General features: G+C 42.6%; 2 protein-coding genes and 1 long non-coding RNA gene across 6 annotated transcripts in view; 1 reads left to right on the top strand and 2 right to left on the bottom strand.

The window, feature by feature from the left end:
- The window catches only part of fut9a (fucosyltransferase 9a), a 58,257-nt gene extending 57,938 nt beyond the window's left edge, over positions 1–319 (bottom strand). The window contains exon 1 of one of the 2 annotated variants that reach the window (XM_013131832.4): positions 246–319. The gene's annotated coding sequence lies outside the window, so the exon portion shown is untranslated. The remainder of the gene's footprint in view (positions 1–245) is intronic. The other variant, XM_020044555.3, reaches the window with a different exon arrangement.
- An 11,648-nt stretch (positions 320–11,967) lies between these two features.
- On the top strand, positions 11,968–14,366 carry LOC114838818 (piggyBac transposable element-derived protein 4-like). The gene is made up of 3 exons (XM_034297208.1): positions 11,968–12,153; positions 12,268–12,970; positions 13,123–14,366. Exons 1-3 carry the CDS (start codon positions 11,968–11,970, stop codon positions 14,121–14,123), a joined length of 1,890 nt encoding a protein of 629 aa, XP_034153099.1. The 3' UTR covers positions 14,124–14,366.
- Positions 14,367–16,685: 2,319 nt separating this feature from the next.
- On the bottom strand, positions 16,686–23,999 carry LOC105009356. Of its 3 annotated transcripts, none has more exons than XR_004576849.1 (9): positions 23,428–23,999; positions 22,678–22,766; positions 21,692–22,114; positions 20,731–20,824; positions 20,529–20,640; positions 20,234–20,454; positions 19,979–20,143; positions 19,724–19,851; positions 16,686–18,752 (listed from the first exon to the last, which is right to left on the bottom strand). It is a non-coding gene; the product is annotated as an uncharacterized LOC105009356 (long non-coding RNA). The 3 variants fall into 3 exon arrangements; XR_004576851.1 differs by having other exon boundaries at positions 20,234–20,411; XR_004576850.1 differs by having other exon boundaries at positions 23,926–23,965.
- Between the last annotated feature and the right edge of the window lie 2,302 nt (positions 24,000–26,301).

Raw genomic sequence — 26,301 nt, 5'->3', positions numbered from 1 at the left:
AGGCTAAAATACATTGGTTAAATGAAATATGATTCCTGTGGTCCAAATTAAAACTAGGAATGCATGTGCGTTTTTGAAGCTGCTAAAATAGATATCACATCAGGCAATTTGCTCAAAGGTTACGGTGTTTTTCTAGTAATCATTTTACTTTAAAATCACAACACTAACATGATTTACATCTATCTAATCACATTTGACAAGTGTTATGCTTTTTTGGTAGCCAATTTGAATAATCATATACCTACTATAGTGTATTCGCGATTCAGCAACATAACAGGGAGCATCATCAGAGATTATGTTGATGTTCGTTCATCAGACGCTTCTGAGGTAGATTTAAAATTCACGAAAATCTGCCTTTTTTAATTTATTTTACAGTTTCCTACTCTTCCAGAAGGTTTGTAGAAAAGGGAAACCCTGACAAAACACATCAGTAGCTCAGATGTTCTGCATGCATTACGGTTTACAACATATTAAACAACATAATTTCAAAATTTCTGAACTAATAATTTCTGCTATTATCAAATATCACAGTGCCCTTCATAATTAGTATGGTTTAAATTGAAATAAAATGAAGCTGCTTGTAGAACTGGATCTATGGTGGGGACATTATTTACCTTTGTGGCCCACCAAATTCTATAAACAGTGGACTAAAACTTTTAATATTACATAGTAATCAATATGGATATAACATTTTACATTAATTATTAGGACGAAAAACAACCAGAATTGGCCATTTGATAGTACTAAAAACAGGTCGGTCCATAACCCCTATGGATCGACCGCCTTTTGTTACTTTGAATGGCCAATTCGCATTCGAATGGTTTGGATTGATATTTTGACCAACCAAGGTGAAGTGTAAATGATTAATCTGGGTTTTAAAAGTAAGGTTGTTTATCTTGAGATATTGGCATAAGTGCATCGGCTATCAAGGCCCTACTCCGGCAAGCAACACGCCAGTGGCTCACAGGTAGCCCGCTAGATTTTACCACTGTGGCCGCCGTGCGTTTCTGTGCAAATGAATTGAAATAAAAAATATAGAGCAAGAAAACGTGTCCAGCAACAGATATAGTAAAATTACAGTATTTGAATGTGAAAAAATACAAAATAAACATAATACAATACAAAATAAACAAGGGCTAGAATGGCAGTAATATATATAAGTGACCTAGCAGCAATCCATAGTTATTGAACATTATCGATACATCAGTGCAATAAGCTTATGAATGGTGGCATAGCACACTATGACTACAGTCAGAATTAAGAACATTCACACACAGCTTTAAATATATTAAGAGGATAATGCGATCATATACATAACACTGTACATAGCAGCAGCTAAATATTTTTTGTTTTAAAGAGTACTGTAGATTAGCAGCAATATTGGTTGTGCTGGAGATGTCATTCATATTAACAGCAAGTCCCTTATATTCCCACAACGTCTTCTCCCACCTGCACGGTCAGCTGCCCCTTTCAGGTACCTGGGGACCTGGTTCTGGACAGCCTTGTCAGTGGCATCCCAGTTGGAAGGATTATTCCTTATGGCTCCTGTAATACAGTAATCAGATATTGTACTTAAATGGTCTGACATGATTTTGAGAATTTACATTCAAGACAAATGAAATGTTTCATAAAGACAACATGCTAGCGCAACTACAGTCTAGTTTTTAACTGATTGTAGAGCCAGCTGTGCCCTCAGCTCAACCTTCTCTTCAGTCAGCCGTTTGATCTTCTCCAAATGTTCTGAAAGTAAAGACAGTTAATTATTCAGTCCTAAATATCGAGTTATTTTACAATCAGAACTCAAATCAGTGTCCGCCAAAATGTTCATTCTTACCTTCATGTGCAGAGCTAAAACTTCCCCAAACCTCTGCCTTCTTGCCCTTAAAAATAAATTGAAATTGACAAATAAAATTGGAAGCAACATGCTTTAATAACAAGTTAAGAATTTGGGTTAAGTGAATGAACCCACACATACCTATGTAGCAGTCCTCCTCATGGTGCCGTGGAGTACTGTGCTTGCTCCATCCTAAAAATAAACATAAAAGTTGTTGAACAGGTAAATATGGTAAAACCAAGTAAACATAGAAGCAATTACAAGATCAACATGTAATTCACATACCTCCAGGGCTGCAATCCACAGGGTGTCTTGGTATAGATGTGCATCCTTGGGGTGGTAGGGGCCCACGCTGGAATAATTTTCGCTCCTCAGGCGAAACACACGTCCAGTCTTTCACGTGTTTGGAAAAGTTAAGGTTTTGTAAGCATTTTATCCTGCAAAACACATTTTCCTTCCAAGTTTCAAATTATTACGTTTTCAAATTCAACTGCATGCTTGATGAGCTTAGAAGGGACAGCCTCCTAGGTTTCTTCAGGTGGGGAACAAGTTCTAGCAAACTTGTCGTGGTTGAAGGACTTCCTGCTGGTGATGCTGTGTGGTGGCCAGTAGCATAGTCCCCCGTTGAGCCACAGGCGTGGAACTATACAGATAGCATAAGACACACACAGGCTAGATAAGAACAATGTGGATACACAAAGACAGCACATATATTATAACATTCTAACTTGTTGATACACTAAGAAACACGATTTAGACAAGTTAGCTAACGATGTTACCATACCTGTTCAGCTGTTGATATGCCAAGATGCACAAAATATCCAAACTTGAGGATAAAAAAAATAGTAAGCAACCAACCTTGTGGACACATGAAGAAACACAAGGGTTACTGTATTTATTTCATCTCAGGCCAACGCTGTTTTTTTCAAACTCAGTTTCTATAACTTGTTTTCCCGCCAATGGTTTAGAACTTGCGTTCAGCTACCAGTGAATTTGACTAAATAATTCAAATGTTAATAGAATATTGCAAACAGTCATTGTTTAATACAAAACAGTCATTAAGTTCTTACTCAGTAACCTAACAACACTTAGTTATTTATAATAACCTAAAACAGAACTCACCATAGCTATGTAGGTGACTCGGCATTCAATAATTTTCAGTCCGATGTCCAAAAAAATCTTGATCTTCGTTTGTTTCGGGAGTTCATCAAATTGTAGTAAAACAATTTCATAATCCACATGTTGTATAGCATATAGCTTATACCTTACACCCTTTGAAAAGTGTTGTTCCTTTTCCTGAACGAGACCTAAAGAACCAAGTCACTAAAATTATCCTGTTTTGACATTACAAGAAAGTGGGATTCATAGCTTGCAAAATGGCAATTGTCTTGCCTTACATGCAATTCACATTGGCTACAGCGCCATCTACGGACACAGCAATGTTTAAACACAGTAAACAACTGTCCCCCATGAAGCGATTAAAGTTGAGGCTATAGGTCCTATAGTATAGGCGAATAGTTGAGCCGGTACCATGCATTGGAAAATGGCCATTATTTATGGGAAAAAATGATGGTAAGCAATGGTCGAGAGACGGTTGTTTCTATGTGTTTACTGTACATGTATATACAAGGGTCCTTTAAACAAGCAATAATGCAAAAGGCTAGGTCTATTTCATTTATAAACTACCAATGTAGACCAACATTCTGTACATTAAGATTTAACAATATAAAAATAAAGTTTATACAAATAATCAATACAAGAATAGAAGGGGTACAATAGCATCTCTGCTGGAAGAAAATGGCAACACAAGCAGATACAGCAGATCACAGCGCACGCCCTCTCTTCTGTGGCTAGCCGCCAGCGTAAAGCAGTCGGGCCGCTGGTGGAAAGCCCCCTGAGATGCAAACTAGCGTATGCGAATTGAGATCAGAAGAAAAGCGGCAACAGCTGGAGGACCTGCCACCTGGGCAGCTGCTGCAACAATCGGTTTGCATAACCAAAGAATTTCTGCACAAACTGTCATCATCTGCATGCTCATCTGCATGCTCGTCATCCCCCAAACTGCTATTTCACCCAGGACACGGCTCTGCAAAATGCCAACGCAACAAAGGTTTGGAACACCTTTCCTGACAATCTCAAGGCTGCTCAGACTGTTGGAGTTTTTGAAGCTGGCTTACCCTTATATTGTCATTAATTGTTACTGTCAGGTTTTTATGTCGTTTTATCTTTTTACCACAGGGCATTCTTAAATGTTTTATTACATTTTATTGTTTTATTCATTGTTAAACTGCTTTTACATTCATTTATTGTCCTACCGGCTTGTTGTTGACATCCATGCTAGGACACCATGGCTACTCCTGCAGAGGGATGTGCCTCCTGCCAACGCTTGAGACAGAGAGTGGCTGAGCTGGAGGGCAGGGTGTCTGTGCTGCACCAGACAAAGGAGGATGAATAACTCATTGATTCGATGGTTGCAATGTCCAGCATGAAAAACGAAACCACCTGTCCACCAGATCCAACTCCTGAAGAACTAGTATCGGACTTCTGTCTCCCCTAGGTTAGGAGCAAAACTCAGGATCCAGGACTGTTCCACTCTGTCTATGCTGCCTCCTGAGCTGTGGATTGTCATACAAGGAACAAAGGGTCCCGGAAGGCACTTTCCATCAAAAAGCACGTTGGAGTTTAATTTGGGGAACAGGTTTCGATGCCTGTAGGATATTGAAGCGCCCGACGTTACCAGCCGGTTACCGTCATTGCTGCAGGTAGATTTACCTGCAAAATGGTGCTTTCTTCGTCCGGTAGGGCTGATGGGTGTGTCTACAAGTCCACCATTTTCTGCCCAGAGGTTGTTGGCACGATGTGGACGTGTGGCTCAACTACCAGAAAATCCCACGGTTCTTGTTGTGGGCGAATCAATGGCATGGTGTAAATGGCAGACTTACTGCTATCCAGGGGCACGGGCCTTGGACCTGGACGCCATGCTGCCACAACTTGTTAGCAAGCACTCCAAGGCTGAAACCATCATTGTACACTTTGGGTTGAACGACATCAGGAGAAACTAAAGGAGGATTTAAAAAAACTGAATTCATCTCTGGTCCACTTCTATTGCCCTGTTTTACTGATATAACTTTTAGTCGTATTCACCAACTACGTATCTGGCTGAAGGGCTTCTGCTGGGCAAATGGAATTTGTGGACAACTTTCCAGTCACTTTCTACGTAAAGGATTACCCAAACATGTATGGTGCAAGCATTCTTTTGTCAAATATGACCTTTTCCCTCAACTCGTGTAGAACCTTTGATGCTTGCGCCATGGACAACTGAAATATAGAAATGTATTTTATATTCCTGTTCCTGTTTAGTATCAGAAGCATTTAGCCCAACTTGATTTTGTTGAAGTTCTAGTGGAGCAAGCTAATCCTGATGTTCTCGTTTTATCCGAAACATGGTTAGATGCAGAAGGATTAATGATGCACTCTGTACCCACTAGTTTGCCAAACTCACCAGCTTCCCATTCCTACACATTTTACATTAGTCCATGAATTGGAGGTGGACTCCTATTTCAGTGCATTTGGGCACATTACGGTGGCACTGAATTGGCCCCAAGACGTGTGGCCATTTCTACTGCAGTGTAGACTGTCAGGAAAGTTCAGGAGGTAGTTGCTACTCTCTCTAGCTGATGTTCTGAATTATGATATTATGAAGGCTACCGTGCTTCATGGTTATGAGCTTCTCCCTGAAGCATACAGACATAAATTTAGGAAACACTCTAAGTCTGCTAATCGAGCCTTCGTTGAGTTTGCTAGAGAGAAGGAATCTCTTTTTAATAGATGGTGCACAGCCAGTAAAATTACTGATTTTGTAAGTCTTCGGGAATTCATTTGACTGGAAGAATTCAAGAACAGCCTCCCAGAGCGGTTGGTTGTGTATATAAATGAGCAGAGAGTACTCACCCTGTCTGAAGCAGCAGTTCTTGGAGGCAAATTTGTGTTAACTCATAAAACCATGTTTCCCACACCCCATAGTGTGAATAAAACCATGGGGTCCTCACCTGTCCACAATCCTGGCCGTTACGCAGGAAATACGCGTTCAAGGGAAGAACATGCCTGTTTCTTTTGTCATAAAGTCGGTCAAGTTATTTCGGACTGTATGGTTTTAAAACGCAAACAGTCACCCCCTCCCAACCCTAAACCACACAAAAGTATGGGTTTGATTAAGTTCCTTGCCAAGGGCTCTATAAAAGCTATAAAAGAGGAAAGTCATGGGCATGTTCCAAATCATCCTGATCCGATGTATCACCCGTTGATATTTAAATGATGGGTGTCTTGGGGATTTTAATTTGGATTGGGAAACACAAGATTCAGATTGCATTAAAGAGTTCTGTACTGAGCTAAATTTTACACAGCTAATCACAAAGCCTAACAGGCCTAACTTAAAGGTGCCTTCAAAGTCTACTTTAATTGATAATTTTTTGTCAAATGTACCTGACAAACATTGTGCTGGTGGTGTTTTTTTAATTAGATGTTAGTGACCATTGTCCCATAGCATGTATCAGAGATAATAGAATTAAGAGGGCCCTACCACACATTATCATTGAACAAGCTTTTTTAAAAGATCTTGAACATATTAACATAGATTACATTTGTGCTTTTACTAATGCAGAGACATTTTACTAGTGCTTTTAATTATATTGCTGTCATACATGGCCATTTAAAATCCCTGATTTAATGCTAATGTATCTCACGCTAATTATAATAGAGATGTGGCTTGGGCCAAGGCTAGGAAAACTGATTTAAGCTCTGACTGGCTAGCCTTTAGACAACTATGGAATATATGTACTAAGAGTATTAGAAAAGCCACATAGAGCAGGCAACCTTTTTGAAAAACATTCTACTACTGCCTCATATGATATTTGGATATTTCGGCAGAAAACTTTTGAAGATAATCAAGATTCTTCCCTCAGACCATTCTCAGAAAATGAAGTGTTCAATGCTTCTATAACTAATTGCTAGGAAATCTTGCTGGTCAATACAGCACCATTTATCTCAGGGCCAATAACAATTTTTGTATCCAGTTTCTCAACTGGGATCATTCCAATGATTTGGAAAACTGCAAGTGCTGCCTCTGCATAATAATGGAGATGCTAGTGTCCTTGATAATTATTGACATATTTCTAAATTGTCTTGTCTTGCTAAGATATTGGAGTCACTAGTTAACATATAGCTGTGTTCTTTTTTTTACTGAAAATTACATATTGAACACATTTCTGTCTGGTTTTAGACCAGTGCACAGTACTATTACTGCGATCTTGTTGGTTCTGGATGATATTTTATAAGGCCTTGGATGCAAAGCTAAGTTGTGTTGCTTTATTTATTGACCTGTCCAAGGCATTTGACACTAATGATCACTGTCTTGCTGGAAAAACTTCATTGGGCATGAAAATGAATACTTGTTTATGGTTTCAAAACTATCTTAATGATAGGATTCAAGCAGTTTTTTCGAATGGGTGTGAATCTAAAATGTATTTAGTCTGACTTGCAAGCTTTACAAAATTTCCTTATAGATCTTCACAAGTATATGGTGTTTTCGATGTCCGGAAACATTATTGTGGATACTTTTAAAATTACCACACTACACAATTCTGTTTTAGAATGTGTTACTTCATACAAATATCTTAGTATTTCGTTAGATAATAAACTTACATTACTGAGTTGGTAAAACCAGAAAAAGGAACCAGGCACTCCAAGTTCAGCCAGCCCGCAATTAAAAGGGATAAATGTTATTACCCTCACTGGATTCTAACCCACGTGAGAGGCTGCGTCTTTAACCACTACACCACAGTGATACACCTTCACCCAGTTGCTAGACACCATTAAGCTTTGTGTTAAACTGACTAGTAAGTTTACCTTAAGTTTTAAGTTTTGCCACTGGCCGTTTTAACAGCTTATTAGCCAGTAATAGGCTTACTAGTATCTACTGTGGAATCTGAGCATTAACAATTACAACATGAATGTACGTTCATTGGAAGTGAACGTGCTTAGATAATGAGAACAACAGAAACATCTCTGTTTAGATTATCTCTCTGTAGGTTGCTCCCTGATAACCCCAGGAATGTTTACAGTGACCATCTGGCATGGGGGGTTAACTTATAGAAACATGATCTGTGCTAGGTAGAAACGCCCTTAAGGTATAGGCTAGCTGGCAACTAACATTACACTGAGAAGATAATGGAACGTTCACCGAATGACATCTGTGCTGCAATTTTCCAATAAACTTGAGTGAACTTCTCCCTCGATTTGATACAGGTTCTACATTATTTGACCACTATACTTAACCGCCGATTTCTAACATTGCTAACTTACTGATCAGAATAGACATAAGAATTGAGCAATTGGGTCATTCCTGGGATTTGGTAATATTTCTGTCCCCTAGATTTTTGAAAGTGGTGGTTCACCAAAATGAAATGTTAAAAGCTTTTCACAATACTTTGGTATGTCCTTTATAATGAATACAAATAATTATTACATTTAAATAATTTTTATCATTAAAAAAAATCTTATTTGCGTCTTACAGCAAGCATTTTGTCTTGTCCTTGCGGTTCTTCGCTGAATTTGTACTTGGAAAATAATTAATAAAATGTGCACAGTGTCTATAATTTTTGGCCATAATGCAATTATTTATTTGTGTTCTTTGCTTTAAATTAAAAAAAATAAAAAATAAAAAAGCAAGATATTTTATAAAAAACTACTTATAAAGTTATGTCCCACAGTCTGAACTCAACCCCGACAAGCCTACCATTCTCCGCCCATAATAATTTAGACTCCACCCATATGTGACATAATTTACAGGAAGTTGCATCATTCAATATTCAACAGCATGGTGCAGAAGAAGGTGAGTGATATTACACTTTTTATAAATTTTTTGAGGTCTATTGTAGTCAGGGAGGGTACTGTCAAGTTTATCAACTCAACCCCATCACATACAATTAAGATGAAAAATGACTTTTCAAAATGTTATTTTAATCAATAAAATTCTAAAATATACTTATTTCATTGGCTGCCATGTGGCCTACTCTTATACACCACATTAAGAGCAGTGGCCATTTTGAGCAAAAAACTCAACCCCATCACACTCAACCCCGTCACATATGTCATTGTTTCGGGGTTGTAAACTTTGTGACAGGGTTGAGTTATTCACTTAATTTAATCAATGATTTCAATTTAAAAATGTAATTTCAGTAAATATATTATTACAAAAATAAGCAGAGATGGACTCTGTTTATCATGCCGCTTTATGTTTTATAACTGGGCTAAGCTTTTATACACGCCACTGTCTTTTATATACTGTTGTTAGTTGGGATTCCTTGCATTCCAGGAGGGCAAGACACTTTTTATTGTTTTTTATAATGCCATCCTGCAGACACTTCCAAATTCTCTTACCTCCATAGTTATTTTGAAAAACAGCTCTTATCAAACCCGATTGCAAGATTGGATAGTTCTCTACACAGTAAAAAAAAGAAGTGTTAATTTAACTCCTAAAGAGTTGAATTTGACTCTGTTTCAGATAACATTTGGTCCCACTCAAAATCAGTGTACAATTTACTCTATGGTCAGTGTCAAGTTTGTGGAGTTAATTCTACTCGATATTGTGTAACACTATAGTTTAATCACACGGTTAAGAGTAATATAATTACACAGTAGAGTTAATTTATCTACAATTTCAAAAAGACTAAGTGTAATATTATTTTTTCATTTCTCTAGTGTTTAACCCTCGTGTTGTCCCGGGGTCCGCCCGACCCGCAGACAGCCTTCCCTGGCCCTAGCATAGCCCCTAGTGGGTCACAAAGACCCCCCCCCACCACCGTCAGCCTTCCCTGGCCCTAGCATAGCCCCTAGTGGGTCACAAAGACCCCCCCCACCACCGTCAGCCTTCCCTGGCCCTAGCATAGCCCCTAGTGGGTCACAAAGACCCCCCCCACCACCGTCAGCCTTCCCTGGCCCTAGCATAGCCCCTAGTGGGTCACAAAGACCCCCCCCACCACCGTCAGCCTTCCCTGGCCCTAGCATAGCCCCTAGTGGGTCACAAAGACCCCCCCCACCACCGTCAGCCTTCCCTGGCCCTAGCATAGCCCCTAGTGGGTCACAAAGACCCCCCCCCCCCCACCACCGTCAGCCTTCCACCGGCCACTGTTACCCCGCACGCGCTCCCATGAAAATACTTTTCATAACCTGTTCAGACATCGTAGACTGTTCGAGCAATAATGAGAGTTAATACATGTTTAACAATGTTTTATTTGAGTTTTCGAAATTACACAACCAATATATTCAGAAAAGTTACACAAACATTCAGATTTCTCATAATCTTTGTTTATATACATGTTAACATGAAAACTGAAGCTACCCCCTGGCCTTAGACAACAGACTCTTTGCTTTCATCATACCATGACCCCGCTGCGTGGCATACAACATCCTCATTAAATTTGTCCATGTACTCATCCCTGTTCTCACTCAGACTCTGTGTGATGTTCGGCTCCAACTTGAGCTCGTGCAGAAAGTTCTCAGCGGCCTCGTGAACATCAGTCATCGGTGTGTGAAAACCTGATGCGTTCAAAGCCTTGACCAACACATGTTTCAGTCGCGGTGTTAAAACTGTCGCCACAATGTCATCATAATGGGCCTCAAAAAAATACTCAGGCGGTTCGAGACATGAATGTCTTGTCTGGCTCGGGTGGTCCACTTTGCATCCGATGCATGCTTTGTGTAGAATAGCCCCAACAACGTTTTCCAGAATCATACCCATTGTTGCTTTGATGATCTTTAAAATGTTTGGTGCAAGTTGTTTGTCCATTTTGTGATAACTCTTGTTAGCATTTGAAAGGTATGACAGGTTAAGAGGACCTAGTTGATCACCAAACCGGTCAATCCAATGGTAGTCTCTTGTTGGGTGTGCCGGTGGAATCGAGATACACAGCCAGTCCTCAGCCTTGGGTTCTTCAATCACCGCTTGGTTGTAATCTTGAGACATGTTTCGTAAATTCTTCCTACTGCTTGAATGTCACCGGAGGTCTGTCGGTTTTTATGCTGTGCTGATGAAGGTGTTGGCTTAAGGCGGGGCTTCGGTGTCTTAGCTCACTCGATCAGTCAGCAGTCACAAACTAACACGCTGTTATTTTCCGGAAATAACTCCACTCTCACAGAGTCATACTCTTTCAGCCCCTCAACAACTTTAAACAGTACATCTACTGTATTATGTGGGCCTTGTTTTGGCCCCAAATAAAACACTTTTCGAAAGGTGTCCCACAAACGGGCATTTAAAACCATTTGATCAGTCACACCAGCCTCAAACACTTGGCCTTCGGGTAATTCATAAAATGCAACCTCTGGTTCTTCTGGGTTGAAGATGTATCCCCCGGTCCGACCATCGTCCAATTTCCACTCCTGTGCCACCATATCCGGGTGTAATTGAACAGAGTCATACTCTTTCAGCCCCTCGACAACTTTAAACAGTACATCTACTGTATTATGTGGGCCTTGTTTTGGCCCCAAATAAAACACTTTTCGAAAGGTGTCCCACAAACGGTCATTTAAAACCATTTGATCAGTCACACCAGCCTCAAACACTTGGCCTTCGGGTAATTCATAAAATGCAACCTCCGGTTCTTCTGGGTTGAAGATGTATCCCCCGGTCCGACCATCGTCCAATTTCCACTCCTGTGCCACCATATCCGGGTGTAATTGATGGATTCGGGTTAAACTCTGCATCGGTTTCTTCGGGGCTGGCATGTTGATTGCATCTCTGTGGTCCATTTGCAATGTCTTACCAAATCGCAGAGCTGTGTTTAAGCTGTTAGCTTTCACCGGTGTTTCACCGAAAACATTGATAGCAGCACAATCCTCCATGTTTTTGCAATGTGTAGGTAAGTTCGCTCGGGCAAGACTGAATGACCAACCCCGATGTCGGCGTGGTCTAAACACATACCCCTCCCCGGGTCCGCCCGACCCGCAGACAGCCTTCCCTGGCCCTAGCGTAGCCCCGGGAGAAACAGATACTAACATTGGTCCGTCCGTCCCCCCCCTCCCCCCCGCAACCGTGCGTGTGTACATCCCGCTGGCTCGGTGTCCAGTACTCGGATGCGATGGCAGGAGCCGCTAGGTGCACGGCGAAACAGGTACTAGAACAGATTTTGGCGAATCGCCCGTCCGTCCCAGATGAGGACGACGATGACGAAGAGGAACAGGAGGAGGACGAGGAACAACAGGAGAACGTGTCAGAGGAGGGCTCGGAAGCGATGCCCGGAGCCGCCAGGTGCACCGCAAAACAGGTTCTAGAACGGATGTTTGCGAATCGCAGGCATGCCATGGAGGAGGGCGAGGAACAGGAGGAGGGCGAGGAACAGGAGGAGTGCGAGGAACAGGAGGAGGGCGAGGAACAGGAGGAGGGCGAGGAACAGGAGGAGGGCGAGGAACTGGAGGAAGTGTCAGAGGAAGAAGACAACCAGGAACACGAGCCGGAGGACGAGGCTTCCTCCTCCTCGTCGGACCAGGAACAAGAGCGATACGCTCCCGAGGCGGAGAGAGATACGTTCCGGTCGAAAAACGGAGCAATCGCGTGGTCCTCGGTCGCGTGTCCCAAACAGGGCAGGCCGCCACGTTCGCTCGTGGCGGCCACGATGCCCCCGGGCCCCACGGAGCACGCGGTCTCCCACACGCGGGACGTAGCCTCCGCGTTCCTGCTGTTCATCACACCCGCGATAGAAAGCGTGGTACTGGAGATGACAAACCTGGAGGGCACTCGGAAATACGGAGACGGCTGGAAGGCGATGGATGCGATCGACCTGCGCGCATACGTGGGGCTGCTGATCCTTGCGGGCGTATTCAGGTCCCGAGGCGAGGCAGCGGCCAGTCTGTGGGACGCGGAGAGCGGAAGGCCCGTGTTCCGCGCCACCATGCCTCTGAAACTCTTTCACACGTACTCCAGGCTGCTGCGATTTGACGACCGCGAGTCGCGCCTGGAGAGACGCGCAACGGACAAACTCGCGGCCATACGAGAGGTCTGGGACAAGTGGTCCGAGCGGCTCCCGTTCCTCTACAACCCGGGCCCTCACGTTACGGTGGACGAGCAACTTGTCCCGTTCAGAGGTGGGTAACGCACGGGTAACACGCGCAAACGCACGCTAGCGGTGCAGCGGTGCATTTCTAGGAAAACCTAGGGCCGCCCAAAACCCTGTGACTAGCATGATCATCATCATCATCATCATCATCATCATCATCATATCTCCTCATCTCCCCAGGTCGTTGCCCTTTCCGCCAGTACATGCCCAGCAAGCCCGCGAGGTACGGGATCAAGTCGTGGGTAGCGTGCGATGCAAAATCCAGCTACGCGTGGAAGATGCAAGTGTACACCGGGAAGCCCGCCGTGGGCGGACCTGAGAAGAACCAGGGCATGCGGGTGGTGCTCGATGTGACAGAGGGGCTCAGGGGACACAACGTGACGTGCGATAATTTCTTCACCTCCTACGAACTCGGACAGCGGCTCCTGGCCAGGGGGCTCACGATGGTGGGCACGGTTCGCAAGAACAAGCCCGAGCTCCCGGCCGCGCTGCTCGCGACCAAGGGCCAAGAGGTGTTCTCGTCCAGGTTCGCTTTCACACCGAGCGCCACTCTAGTGTCCTACATGCCCAAGAAAAGCAAGAACGTGGTACTGCTGAGCACGCTGCACACAGACGCCCACGTGAGCGAGCGCCAGGACAGGAAACCCTCCGTGATCTTGGACTACAACAGCAACAAAGGAGGGGTGGACAACCTAGACAAGTTGGTCGGAACCTACAGCTGCAGGAGGATGACGGCCCGCTGGCCCTTGGTGGTGTTCCACAACATAATCGACGTGTCCGCTTACAACGCCTTCGTGATATGGAGGGAGCTCAACCCCGGCTGGATGACCCGTAAGCGGAACAAGAGGAGAGTGTTCCTGGAGCAGCTGGGAAAAGCTCTCGTGAAGCCGCTCATGGAAAGAAGGGCGCGTATCCCGCGCACACGCTCGTCCGCTGAGCTCGTGAAAGCCGCGCAGGGCGCTAGAGCAGGTGATCGCCGCGAGGGCCTGGAAGCCGCTGCCCGTGCCCCTGGCCCTGCCCCTGCCAGTAAGAGGAAGAGGTGTCAGAGCTGCCCGCCCAAGAAAGACTGTAAAACCCACACGGTGTGCAGCGGGTGTAAGAGATACGTATGCAAACGCTGCACCCATGCTTACTGTCCCACGTGCGCCGATTGGGGGTTTACACAAGAAGAGACGGCCTGACCCGGGGGGAAAAAAAAACGATCTCTGTCACCCACGGTTAGCATATCGGTCGATGCGCCACCCATTGTCCCTAGGTAGAGAATCAGCGTTAGAATCGCCCCTTTTCCCTTGGGGTCTCTCTTACCCGAGGTTATACAGCACCCTGCCCTGTCCCTTTGGGTCTCTCTTACCCGCGGTTAGACAGCACCCTCCCATTTCCCTTGGGGTCTCTCTTACCCACGTTTAGACAGCATCCACCCCTTTCCCCTTGGGGTCTCTATGTCCCACGGTTAGATAACACCCTGCCCTGTCCCTTGGGGTCTCTCTTACCCACGGTTAGACAGCACCCTACCATTTCCCTTGGGGTCTCTCTTACCCACGTTTAGACAGCATCCACCCCTTTCCCCTTGGGGTCTCTATGTCCCACGGTTAGATAACACCCTGCCCTGTCCCTTGGGGTCTCTCTTACCCACGTTTAGACAGCACCCTACCATTTCCCTTGGGGTCTCTCTTACCCACGGTTAGACAGCACCCTCCCATTTCCCTTGGGGTCTCTCTTACCCACGTTTAGACAGCATCCACCCCTTTCCCCTTGGGGTCTCTATGTCCCACGGTTAGATAACACCCTGCCCTGTCCCTTGGGGTCTCTCTTACCCACGGTTAGACAGCACCCTCCCATTTCCCTTGGGGTCTCTCTTACCCACGTTTAGACAGCATCCACCCCTTTCCCCTTGGGGTCTCTATGTCCCACGGTTAGATAACACCCTGCCCTGTCCCTTGGGGTCTCTCTTACCCACGGTTAGACAGCACCCTCCCATTTCCCTTGGGGTCTCTCTTACCCACGGTTAGACAGCACCCTCCCATTTCCCTTGGGGTCTCTCTTACCCACGTTTAGACAGCATCCACCCCTTTCCCCTTGGGGTCTCTATGTCCCACGGTTAGATAACACCCTGCCCTGTCCCTTGGGGTCTCTCTTACCCACGGTTAGACAGCACCCTCCCATTTCCCTTGGGGTCTCTCTTACCCACGTTTAGACAGCATCCACCCCTTTCCCCTTGGGGTCTCTATGTCCCACGGTTAGATAACACCCTGCCCTGTCCCTTGGGGTCTCTCTTACCCACGGTTAGACAGCACCCTCCCATTTCCCTTGGGGTCTCTCTTACCCACGTTTAGACAGCATCCACCCCTTTCCCCTTGGGGTCTCTATGTCCCACGGTTAGACAGCATCCACCCCTTTCCCCTTGGGGTCTCTATGTCCCACGGTTAGATAACACCCTACCATTTCCCTTGGGGTCTCTCTTACCCACGGTTAGACAGCACCCTCCCATTTCCCTTGGGGTCTCTCTTACCCACGTTTAGACAGCATCCACCCCTTTCCCCTTGGGGTCTCTATGTCCCACGGTTAGATAACACCCTGCCCTGTCCCTTGGGGTCTCTCTTACCCACGGTTAGACAGCACCCTCCCATTTCCCTTGGGGTCTCTCTTACCCACGTTTAGACAGCATCCACCCCTTTCCCCTTGGGGTCTCTATGTCCCACGGTTAGACAACACCCTGCCCCTTTCCCCTTGGGTCTCTATGTCCCACGGTTAGATAACACCCCACCCCTTTCCCCTTGGGGTCTCTATGTCTCCCCGGGTTAGACAACACCCTGCCCCGTCCCTTGGGGTCTCTCTTACCCACGGTTAGACAGCACCCTACCATTTCCCTTGGGGTCTCTCTTACCCACGTTTAGACAGCATCAACCCCTTTCCCCTTGGGGTCTCTATGTCCCACGGTTAGATAACACCCTGCCCTGCCCCGTCCCTTTGGGTCTCTCTTACCCACGGTTAGACAGCACCCTGCCATTTCCCTTGGGGTCTCTCTTACCCACGTTTAGACAGCATCAACCCCTTTCCCCTTGGGGTCTCTATGTCTCCCCGGGTTAGACAACACCCTGCCCCGTCCCTTGGGGTCTCTCTTACCCACGTTTAGACAGCACCCTACCATTTCCCTTGGGGTCTCTCTTACCCACGTTTAGACAGCATCAACCCCTTTCCCCTTGGGGTCTCTATGTCCCACGGTTAGATAACACCCCACCCCTGTCCCTTGGGGTCTCTCTTACCCACGGTTAGACAACACCCACCCCTTTTCCCTTGGGTCTCTATGTCCCACGGTTAGACAACACCCCACCCCTTTCCCCTTGGGTCTCTATGTCCCACGGTTAGACAACACCCTGCCCCTTTCCCCTTGGGTCTCTATGTCCCACGGTTAGACAACACCCCACCCCTTTCCCCTTGGGTCTCTATGTCCCACGGTTAGACAACACCCTGCCCCTTTCCCCTTGGGTCTCTATGTCCCACGGTTAGACAACACCCCACCCCTTTTCCCTTGGGTCTCACCGACACGAACGAGTTGGGGTGTACACAGCAAGGCGTGAACTGACCCGCAGGACACGGGGGTATGCACGGAACGCAAGGGCGACACAAGGGTTAAAAAAATATATAAATCATATGCAGTGTTACTGAATTATAGTACTATCAACTACAATTCAAATAAAAACGAGCACAAAAATACTAGATCACAGAACTTACAATTTATTGTAAAATAAATAAATAAAGCATTTCAATGTAATTGAATTTACATTGCAAACACATTGCCTTGTCTCTGACAGAAACATAACATGTACAACACCATGAACATCACAAAATGTTTACCAGAGAAAGCAATATGGCACGACAAAGAGAGTTGTGTCATTCCCTCCATATGACATTTTTAAGTCAAAAGGCATAGGGTAATGCAGGTTGTCGACGTGAAAAAAAAACAAAATCCTGCTTTGTCCTGATCACCTCATATGCATGGAAATGTTCTTGAAATGTTACTGTACCTAAAGGCATTGTGAGAAGCAACAGTTTTTCACACATTATCAGAACTGACTCCATCTGATAAAACACAGGCACTTCAGATTCAACTTTGCCACAGATAACCAAGTTTTGGCGATAAACAAACCCATTATGTTCATTACCTGAATGCTACTGGACACTTGCATTGCCATAGCAATTTCAGAACCTCCTTTTACCATATTTAAAGACAATTTTTCCTGGACCAATGTCTAACCGACTAAAATGTTGGAAGAATCTTCAGAGAATTCTGTCTGAAAGTCCTCCTTTTCCGCTAAACAGAACCTGCAACAGTACCTTGCACTGAAAGACTCCACCAGACCAAACAAACTATGCAAACCCAAATTATCACCAGTAACCTGTATTACAATGCCACGAACATAGCCATTGTATAATGGAATCTCAACACCATCACTCTCTAACACTTTAATGTCTCGAACAATGGGAGCAAAAATTTCACTAAAACCATAACGTTTAACATCTTGAGTATGAAATAAGGCGCACAGGTGTATGTTAGCTAAGAAAGAATTCCATTTTGGAGAGAAGTTTCTTAAAGTAAAATAAACTCCACCCAATTTATGAATACCTCGCTTAGGATCAAGAGGGTTGGCGACCTCAAAGTCATCATAGAACATCTGGATCTGTATTGTCTGCTTCTCAGTTGAGAACAGGGGTTGACTTTTAAAAGAGTCGCTGGTAGCTGAGCTGTGCAACATTTCTGCAACATATTGACTTTTAAATATTGACTGCAGTGTAGATAAAATTGGAATATACATGAATTTATCTTGAACTACTACCTGATCATACGTTCCAGTCTTTTTATTTCGTCTTGTGTCAAATCTTGAACCAATCACACATTCAACTGGTTCTACTATTTCCCACTTGTCAGTCATAAATTTTGATCGCTTGTATTCCGAATTTAGGATTCTCTAACCCCTCAAAACACGCCTCAACTTTCTTGCACATTTCCGTTTCTCTTTCATTACTAAATACATGCGTTATCACTGTCTCTTTAGCATGCTGATGGATATCTTGAACAATCTCTTCCATGGAAATCACTACAGAATTCAGTGTACTTTGACCAACACCTGCTGCCTTTAGATCAGAAATTACAGCTGAACAACTATTTACAATGTATGGCTAAGATAACTGTGATTCAGCATCTAAATATTCAGTCGACTCTTCAACATGAGAAACATTACTTGTATTGACGGTACATTGAGGATATGAAAGATAATTTTCTACAGAATCAACTGAACTGCTTCCATGGCACTTATTAAAATGCTTTCTTAAACCTGATAAACTACCAAAAGAACGTGAGCATCCTTCTTGACCACACTTCAGAAAAAGAGTCCTGCCTGTACGTAGCCCATGAATTACCTTAAAGTGCTTGACAAGGTTGCTTGGACTTCCATGGTCACTTTTGCAAAGAAAACACTTCATAGTTTTATCTTAACTAACGCAACATTCTTGCCCTCAACTCTGCAACTCTAGGAGTCTCTTGTTTCCCCCATGTCGATGTTGTAGATGGTTGTTTGCACAAAAGTGAAAAAGCTGCCAAGGGAATAACTGTATGAGGTACCAAAGACGTAATGGGCTTTAAAGAGTTTGTCAAAAGCTCCAACTGAACCTGTTGCCTTGCATGGAAGGGCATGCTTGTCAACCACAATGTAGTAGGAGTGAATGGTGCTCTGTGTGGATCCCTGGGCAAGAAGGTAGGGCTGACTGCTTATGGTGATGTTGTCTAGATGCTGCTGCACACTGCTTCCAACCTACAACAAAACACATTCAACAGAATTGTTTTGGTGACTAACTTCTGACAATAGATCAGTTCACCTCTAACTGTGCATAAGATTGAGGTGATGAAAGACATATTTTAGGATTAGTTCACTTTGAAAAATGTTTTTGCTGATAATTTACTCACCCCCATGTCATCCAAGATGTTTATGTCTTTCTTCAGTCAAAAAGAAATTAAGGTTTTTGAGGAAAACATTCCAGGATTTTTCTCCATATAATGCACTTCCATGGTGATCAACGGTTTGAGAGTTCAAATGTCTCTCAATGTAGCTTAAAAAAATCAACAATCCCCGCAGAGAAATAAAGGTCTTAAAGAGAAACGATCTGTTTTCAAAATAAAAATAATATACTTTTTAACCACAATTGCACGTCTTGTAGAACCTCAAGATCTGCCACACATTACATCATGATGTTGGAAAGGTCATGCAAAGACCTAAAGAAAGTAGGCGGCAAAGACTAATTTAAACACCCTTTACCAAAAAAAAAAAAGTATTTATGAATTAATAATAAACAAAGATGTCGGATGATTTTGAACGTTTTTCGCGCTTCCCTACCCCTTTAAACGGGCTTATGTCTATGTCCCGCGTGACCTTTCCGACGTCATGGAGTAATGTGTGGCGCATCTTGAGATTCTACAACACGTGCAATTGTGGTATTTTTATTTTGAAAACGACCGATCGTTTTGCTAGAAAAAACCCTTATTTCTCTGCTGGGATGATATCAAGACTCTGAAGCTACATTGAGACAGAATTTGAACCCTCAAACCGTTGGTCATCATGGAAGTCCATTATATGGAGAATAATCCTGGAATATTTTCCTTAAAAACCTTAATTTATTTTCGACTGAAGAAAGAAAGACATGGACCTCTTGGATGACATGGGGGGTAAGTTAATAATCAGCAAAAAAAAAAAAAAAAAGTATAAGTGAACTAACCCTTTAAGCATACCTTTTGAAATCTGATGAGCTGATCTACAGCTTGATATACTGAAAGCTTCCCCGGCCTCTTTCTTCCTTGGGCAGATGGTGGAAGCAAATGTAGCAGCAGCAAGATGGCAGACATCTCATTGTCCCAGCCTACAAATAAGTAAGTAAAAACCTGGTTAACATTATGCATAGCATTCAAAATGACAACTTGCACCATTACGAAAATGTACACTGCACACCTACATAACCCACAATAACAAGTAAAATTCCATCATACCATTCTCAACTTCAGCAGCTGACTCAGCATTGCGCATCAAATCCAAGAGTTCTGTGGTGGGTACAAGTCCATGGCTTTCTTTTATTACTTTTGCTTTAAAAGTGGTTGGCCACTTCTCCAAGAATTTGTTGGCCGTGGCCTCACCAAACAGAAATCTTGTTCTATCTGCAATGTAACACACATCGACAGAAGTGATGAGTGAAACCTAATGCTACATTGGATATTTTGGTGATGCCGTGAATTAAGATGTCATACCAGTCCCGGTGTGTCCAGAAATCGTGGAACAGAGAAGAAATTTGATGATTTGGCTTCATCGTTGAACATTGCTTGCCGATATATGAAGGTCACTTTCATCTTCTCACGGACAGTCTTTTCATCAGCAGAGTGTCTCAAAACAGAAATAGCTGCTTCCACATCCTCATCAGATGGCTCTCTGTCAAAGGTACAGGGCTGATGACCACGACCTGGCCCACCAACTTAAGACAAAATAAAATGCTAAAAACTTTACAGATCACCAATGTAATCACATGTCACTGATCCGTAAACATACCTTTAGGAGATTTGCTGATTGAGGCACCTCTTTCCTCTGCTGTTTTTCTTTGTATGGTCTTTAATCGCCATGCAAGATATCCCAAACCACTCTCTGGATCGTAGTAATGTTCCTAAATGATTATAAATAAATTATAAAGGAGTACTATTAACATTTCAAAGAGTGAATATGTGCATAATGTTGCAATAACTCATTTACTTACATATCCATGTTGTGAGTATGGGTCTTCTAGACAGGGAAACAAAGCTACTATCCCCTGTGCATACATCACTCTGACACTTTTGGAGGGGGATGTCCTAGCATATAAATTCAAAGTTAACATCACACTCAAATGACAATGCACAACACAATAGGGCAGTCACTTTTTATTCGATATTCAAATGTACATTCGAACATGACGTGAAATATCCGTAATCGAACTATAAATAAACTATTCGGTTTTTAAAGTGACGTGTAATATACATGGCAATTTTACGCAATTTTACATTGTATGATTAGTTGAATGCCATTCTCCCTCTCCGGCATGCGCGCGCTGCGGAGCACAGTCTGTCTTGCATGCGCACGCTCTAGATTGCGCTCTAGATTGAGATTTGAACTAATATGCGTGCATCAGGAAGCCGGTAGATCTATAGATAAACTCATCTTTCAGGCATTAGACCGACCGGGTTGACAATTCAGCTTGAGAAATCGGGGGTGTGGCGTGTAAAACCAATATGTGTGAGAGTTGACAGCTAGAGATAATGCACAGAACAGCCAGCCTGAGCAGACATGCAATTACGACCCGAACTCATCTAAAAAGTAGTGTTGAGAAATATGTTGGGTTCTACACCTGAGATGGTAAAGTAACCGTTGAAGTGTGTGTGTGTGTGTGTGCGCGCGCCAGGTATGTCTGTGAGCGCTCCAAACATGCATTCTCCACCGCGGGGAACATCACCAATAAAAAGAGAGCCGCACTTGTTCCAGATCAAGTTGATAGATTGGCCTTTCTAGCAAACAATATTACAGTAAGGAAAGAATCTGGGCTCGTAGATATTCGAATATATCTCAAAATATATCTTAGATTTTTTTCAAAAGTGACAGCCCTACAACACAATTGACATAATTAATATTTGTGAAATAATAACAATGTTTCTTTACAGAACAGCAATATACTTAATGCTCACCCATGTTTCTCTGTCATCTCAGCAGCAAGTATGTTAATCATCTGTCTTCTGGTGGCATCCGTCAGGGATTTAGTTTTTCTATATTCTTGGATGATGCGTTCACCACCAGGCTTAGAAGTTAAGATTTTTTCAATCAGCTATAGGTGGAATAAAACATGCTTTCGGTTATTGTAAAACCATATGTAATAATGATGGGACATTTTTTTTTATCTAAAGAATACTTCCCAGGGTGAAACAATATTCAGATTGGACTTTTGACTTAGCAATTTCAACCACTTCCCGCATTTGCCTCAAGGTTAATGTGGCATGGCCTTTTAGGCTGGCTTTCTTCTGCAGCGGCTTCTTCTTCAATGGGGTCCCAAAACGTGAAATTCAGGATGGCGGTGTCCTCAGATGTACCCAGACATGATGATTGAGAGGCACCTGTTCATTATGAAATTGGTACAAAACATATAAACATATTACAAGAAAAAGTTATTTTAAGACAATAAATGTTCTCATTTCTGGCCTTTTAACTAAACAAACTAATTTGTGAATTGTCTGAATGAATACCAAGTCCTCCATTGTCCAGCATGATTCTCAAAGTTCCAGGTGACTATTTCACTATTTCTTCAAAAACCTCTGTGTCAACTTCTGTGTCTGATTGGTCATACACCTTAATGTCTGGCTGCCTGCTTTCTGGTATCTTGAATTTTAGACACACTGTAAAAAAAATTCCCTTCTTACAAGATTCAAAGTTTATATTTAACTTTGCCTCATGTATTCACTAAATGATGAAAGACAAGTATATGCAGCCATAATTTTATGTAACTGAAAATATAAAGCACAACAGAATTCTGTTGTGAATGACAACAGAATAATCTTAAGTTGAATTATGTTGTGAATGACACCTTTAAATGATTATTGACCAACTAGATATCAGATAACATAATAGGTTATTATTTTGTCATTGTGTGATGTATACAGCTTTAACCTAATGTGCCCACCTTCTTTCAAGAAAACGTTGAATGTCAGCTCAGACATCTTGACATATTTCTGCTCTTCCTTGAATTGAACACGCAACAGCATTGTGTATCTGTTAACAAAGAAAATATATATATTCAAAATCATAGTTTAGGGCTGGTTCAACTAACATTAGAGTTACACATCCATTTGTCTCATGTACCATGCATTACTTAGATGTTATACTGCAATTACAAAGGGCCCCTGAAGACACATTTATGCTGGTTGAATATAACGTTAGGCTATTTTCTGCAGCAAATTAGGCTTAACGTTACGTTAGTTAAAGTTAACAGGCACGGTGTCCCATTAGCAACCAAATAACTGTGCCAAAGTTAGCTAGCTCATTATTTTAGTTCGAACAGTAACCCGTTAAAATTGTTAAGCCATGTTAAACAAACACGTCATGCAATCTAAGCTATCGTTTTATAAGACCAACATTAACTACCAGAAGCATTAGATTAACGTTGCCTTGGAAGCTAAAAAAAAAGTTAGCTATTAACTGTATTAGATCTTTTATTGTTATAGTGACCGAGTTAACGTTATTTTACGCATAAATCATTCTGACCAACTTCATTTGTGAAAATATTACAACATAACGTTACGTAAAGAAAAACACACAGTTAACGTTACCAATACGGATTGATATAACTTGTAATATGACCTCAACTTATCAGCACATCTCTAAAAGATGTAAAGTTACAGGTTTGGTGTGGACAACACAGAATATTACTTACCTAGCAATATCAGTAGCTTTGCGTTGCTCTTTTCGGGATCTCATCCATCCACCGAAATGCGTGCCGTTTGACGACAAGCAGCAAAATGGCGGGTTTTTTTCATTTTTTTTTCATTTTTGTTTTTTGTGGCGGGTATTTATCACTGCTGTAGAGTTAAACTTGTCACTGTGTTTCTGCAGATTTTACACTCACTTTTAACTCCACTGATAGAGCAACTTTACTCCCAAAAATGTTGAAAATACTCTATCTGGGTTAAAATAACTTTACTCTGAAATATTAACACTACATTTTTTACTGTGTAGGTACCCTGGGCCAAGTCTAGGCCATTGAGTGAAATAGGAGGATTTGGAGTTTACAAATAACTTGAATTGCTGATAAGAAAAACCACAATCTGTGTGCTCTCCTTTGTGAATGACAAGATGACTAGTTTTATCTAAGGGCTCTATAGCTGCAGGCCAGGGTTCGGAAGTGATGGTTACTAGTACCAAAAAAGCTCACTTGTTCCTCAGTGACTTCAATTCACTGTGCCTAATTTTTAAACACCGAAGGCCTCCTGTAGCGTGTGTCGTCGAACCCAGGTTCCTCTCTCAGCTACATGGACAGCAGATGAGATGTACCTGGTATGGACACAACCAGTGTGGCATGATGTCGTCCAGAACTGGAACTTTCCTTAGCCTCCCCCGTCGGTTGGAGGTTGCTTTCTTCCTGTCATGGCAGAATCATCAGGACTAGAATTAGTCCAGCTTGCCATGGTCCTTTAAGCCAAACCCAGTCTCTCTGGGCTCTAACAAGTCCTCTATCACTGAATCGCTTTTAAGTGTCCTGTGAATTCTCCTTGAGAAGATTAGTTGCAGCTGCACAGTACACAATCAGAAATATGTCCATTACATTAGCTTGTTGGATCTTGTTAATGCATTAGAACCCAGTCCTACCTAACACTTAAACTTGTATACTTGAATATCCAATATATTTCTGCTTTATTTGTCTAAATAGATTAGAACAGTTGAAAACAGTAACAGTATAGTTAAAACATTAACATTTATGGTGCTTTTGTTCTGCTAGTGGAGCAAAATAACAAGTCCACTCTTTTCTATAGTTGGTTTAGCAACTAACAAATAAAAACCCACAAAAAGAACAATTTCATATTCCTGTTCCAATTACTCATCATCAGTTAAGATAGTTTGCTTAAGTTGAAGTATCACTATCAAAGAGTAGTTCACAAACAATTCTCAGTTCATCATCCACCATCATCACCAGATCTCAGTTGATATATAATTACATCTGATTGGTTTGACTCACAAATTAGTTTTTTAAATGTATTGCCAATCAAAACATTTCATACCATCTTGAAACTCAAATAACTTTATTTGAGCATTATTTAACCTAATTTCTCTACAAGATGAAACTCAGTATGAATTTCTTCAAGCCTCTTATTTATCCTAGCACATCAAAAACATTCTGTAATCCTGTCATAAATCAGGACACCCCCGCCCCCTTTATCTCCCCAGAGCTCACCCTGGAGTAGGGGGAATTGTTTCCTGACCTAAGGATAACGAACCCTAGTCTTGAAGAATATATCAATCATCAATTAGGGACACTATGTACTTTATTTCTGTCAATATTAGGACAGAAATGAAGTACATAGGTATAAATGTTGTGGCAAGCCCGGGGGTGTGGGCTTCCACGTCACCAGCACAATAACACAAGCCTGCACCAGGAGTACAGTTTAACACAGTTGGAAAGTTTATTAAGGACAATTCACAGCGTAGGAGGGGATTTTGCCACTACTTCACCGTCCACTGCTTCACGGTCCACACTCCGTTCTCATCGTCTGCTATCCACGGGGAGTCCACAGGTAATCCACCAACAGGTCCTCATCCAAATCAGTTCGGTACACAGGGGGTTAGTCAGCCAGTCCAGGTCACACCAAGTAGTCACACAGTTCTATATTTTCTCGTCACTTCTCTCTTCACACTGTCCCACCTTCTTCTATCATCTCTTTCTCCCTAAAACCAGCTGCTTCCCTTTTACCCTCCAATACCTAATTACCCAATTAATCCCAGCCTGTCTGTGTCGGAAGAGGAAGTCCATATAAGGCTCGGGGGTGGAGCCAACGAGCCGCAAGATACATTCCTTTAATCACCACTCCCCTCACCTCTCCTTTTAATCTGCCACAATGTCTATATAAAAAGTGAAGAATCATTGAATATGTAAATAAACATGGAATTGACATTTCCAGTTCCTTCAAGTCAAAACCAGAATAATGAACACAAAGTATTCTGTGTAGCCAAATTAGAATGCCAATTTTGTTAATGTCACCAGTAAGTCTTTTTCTTTTCAAATGAGTCAAAAACCCATTTCAAGCAGCTGTGAATGGACCCTAAGGGATGCCGATTTTAACATATGTCAAATTCCTGTTATAACTATGCAAGCAGGAAAATCTAATTCTTCATGTAACTCTTTTAAGTACCTATCCAATTCGCTGTGAACTTTAAGTTTAAGTCTTTTTCATCATAGATAATAATTTCATACATTCCCCCCGTACTTTCACGACAGAGTCAATGAAAAATGACTCCTGGCGTGACAGCAGAACCATTACAAGACAGACATGAAAAAATAAAATTAGGGATGAATCTAATATTCATGCAGTAAAGAGTCTCAAACTGAATATCCATTAAAAACAAAATTGAAAATGACAAAAACATCCACAAACAAAATCCAAAACAACAAATATCCCACACGGTTGCTCGTGTGAAGGAATTATAAACCACATAACCCATCGACAAATGTGTCTTAAACACCCTCAAATTTGCATATGAACCGTAACCAAAATTAGAATTGTCACAGGCAATGGCCAAACTATGTTGTGACAAC

Source organism: Esox lucius, chromosome 15 (genome assembly GCF_011004845.1).
Source record: "Esox lucius isolate fEsoLuc1 chromosome 15, fEsoLuc1.pri, whole genome shotgun sequence".
In the NCBI taxonomy this organism is placed as follows: domain Eukaryota; kingdom Metazoa; phylum Chordata; class Actinopteri; order Esociformes; family Esocidae; genus Esox; species Esox lucius.
Note: the sequence above shows the minus strand (reverse complement) of the source record. Positions and strands in the feature narration are given on the sequence as shown.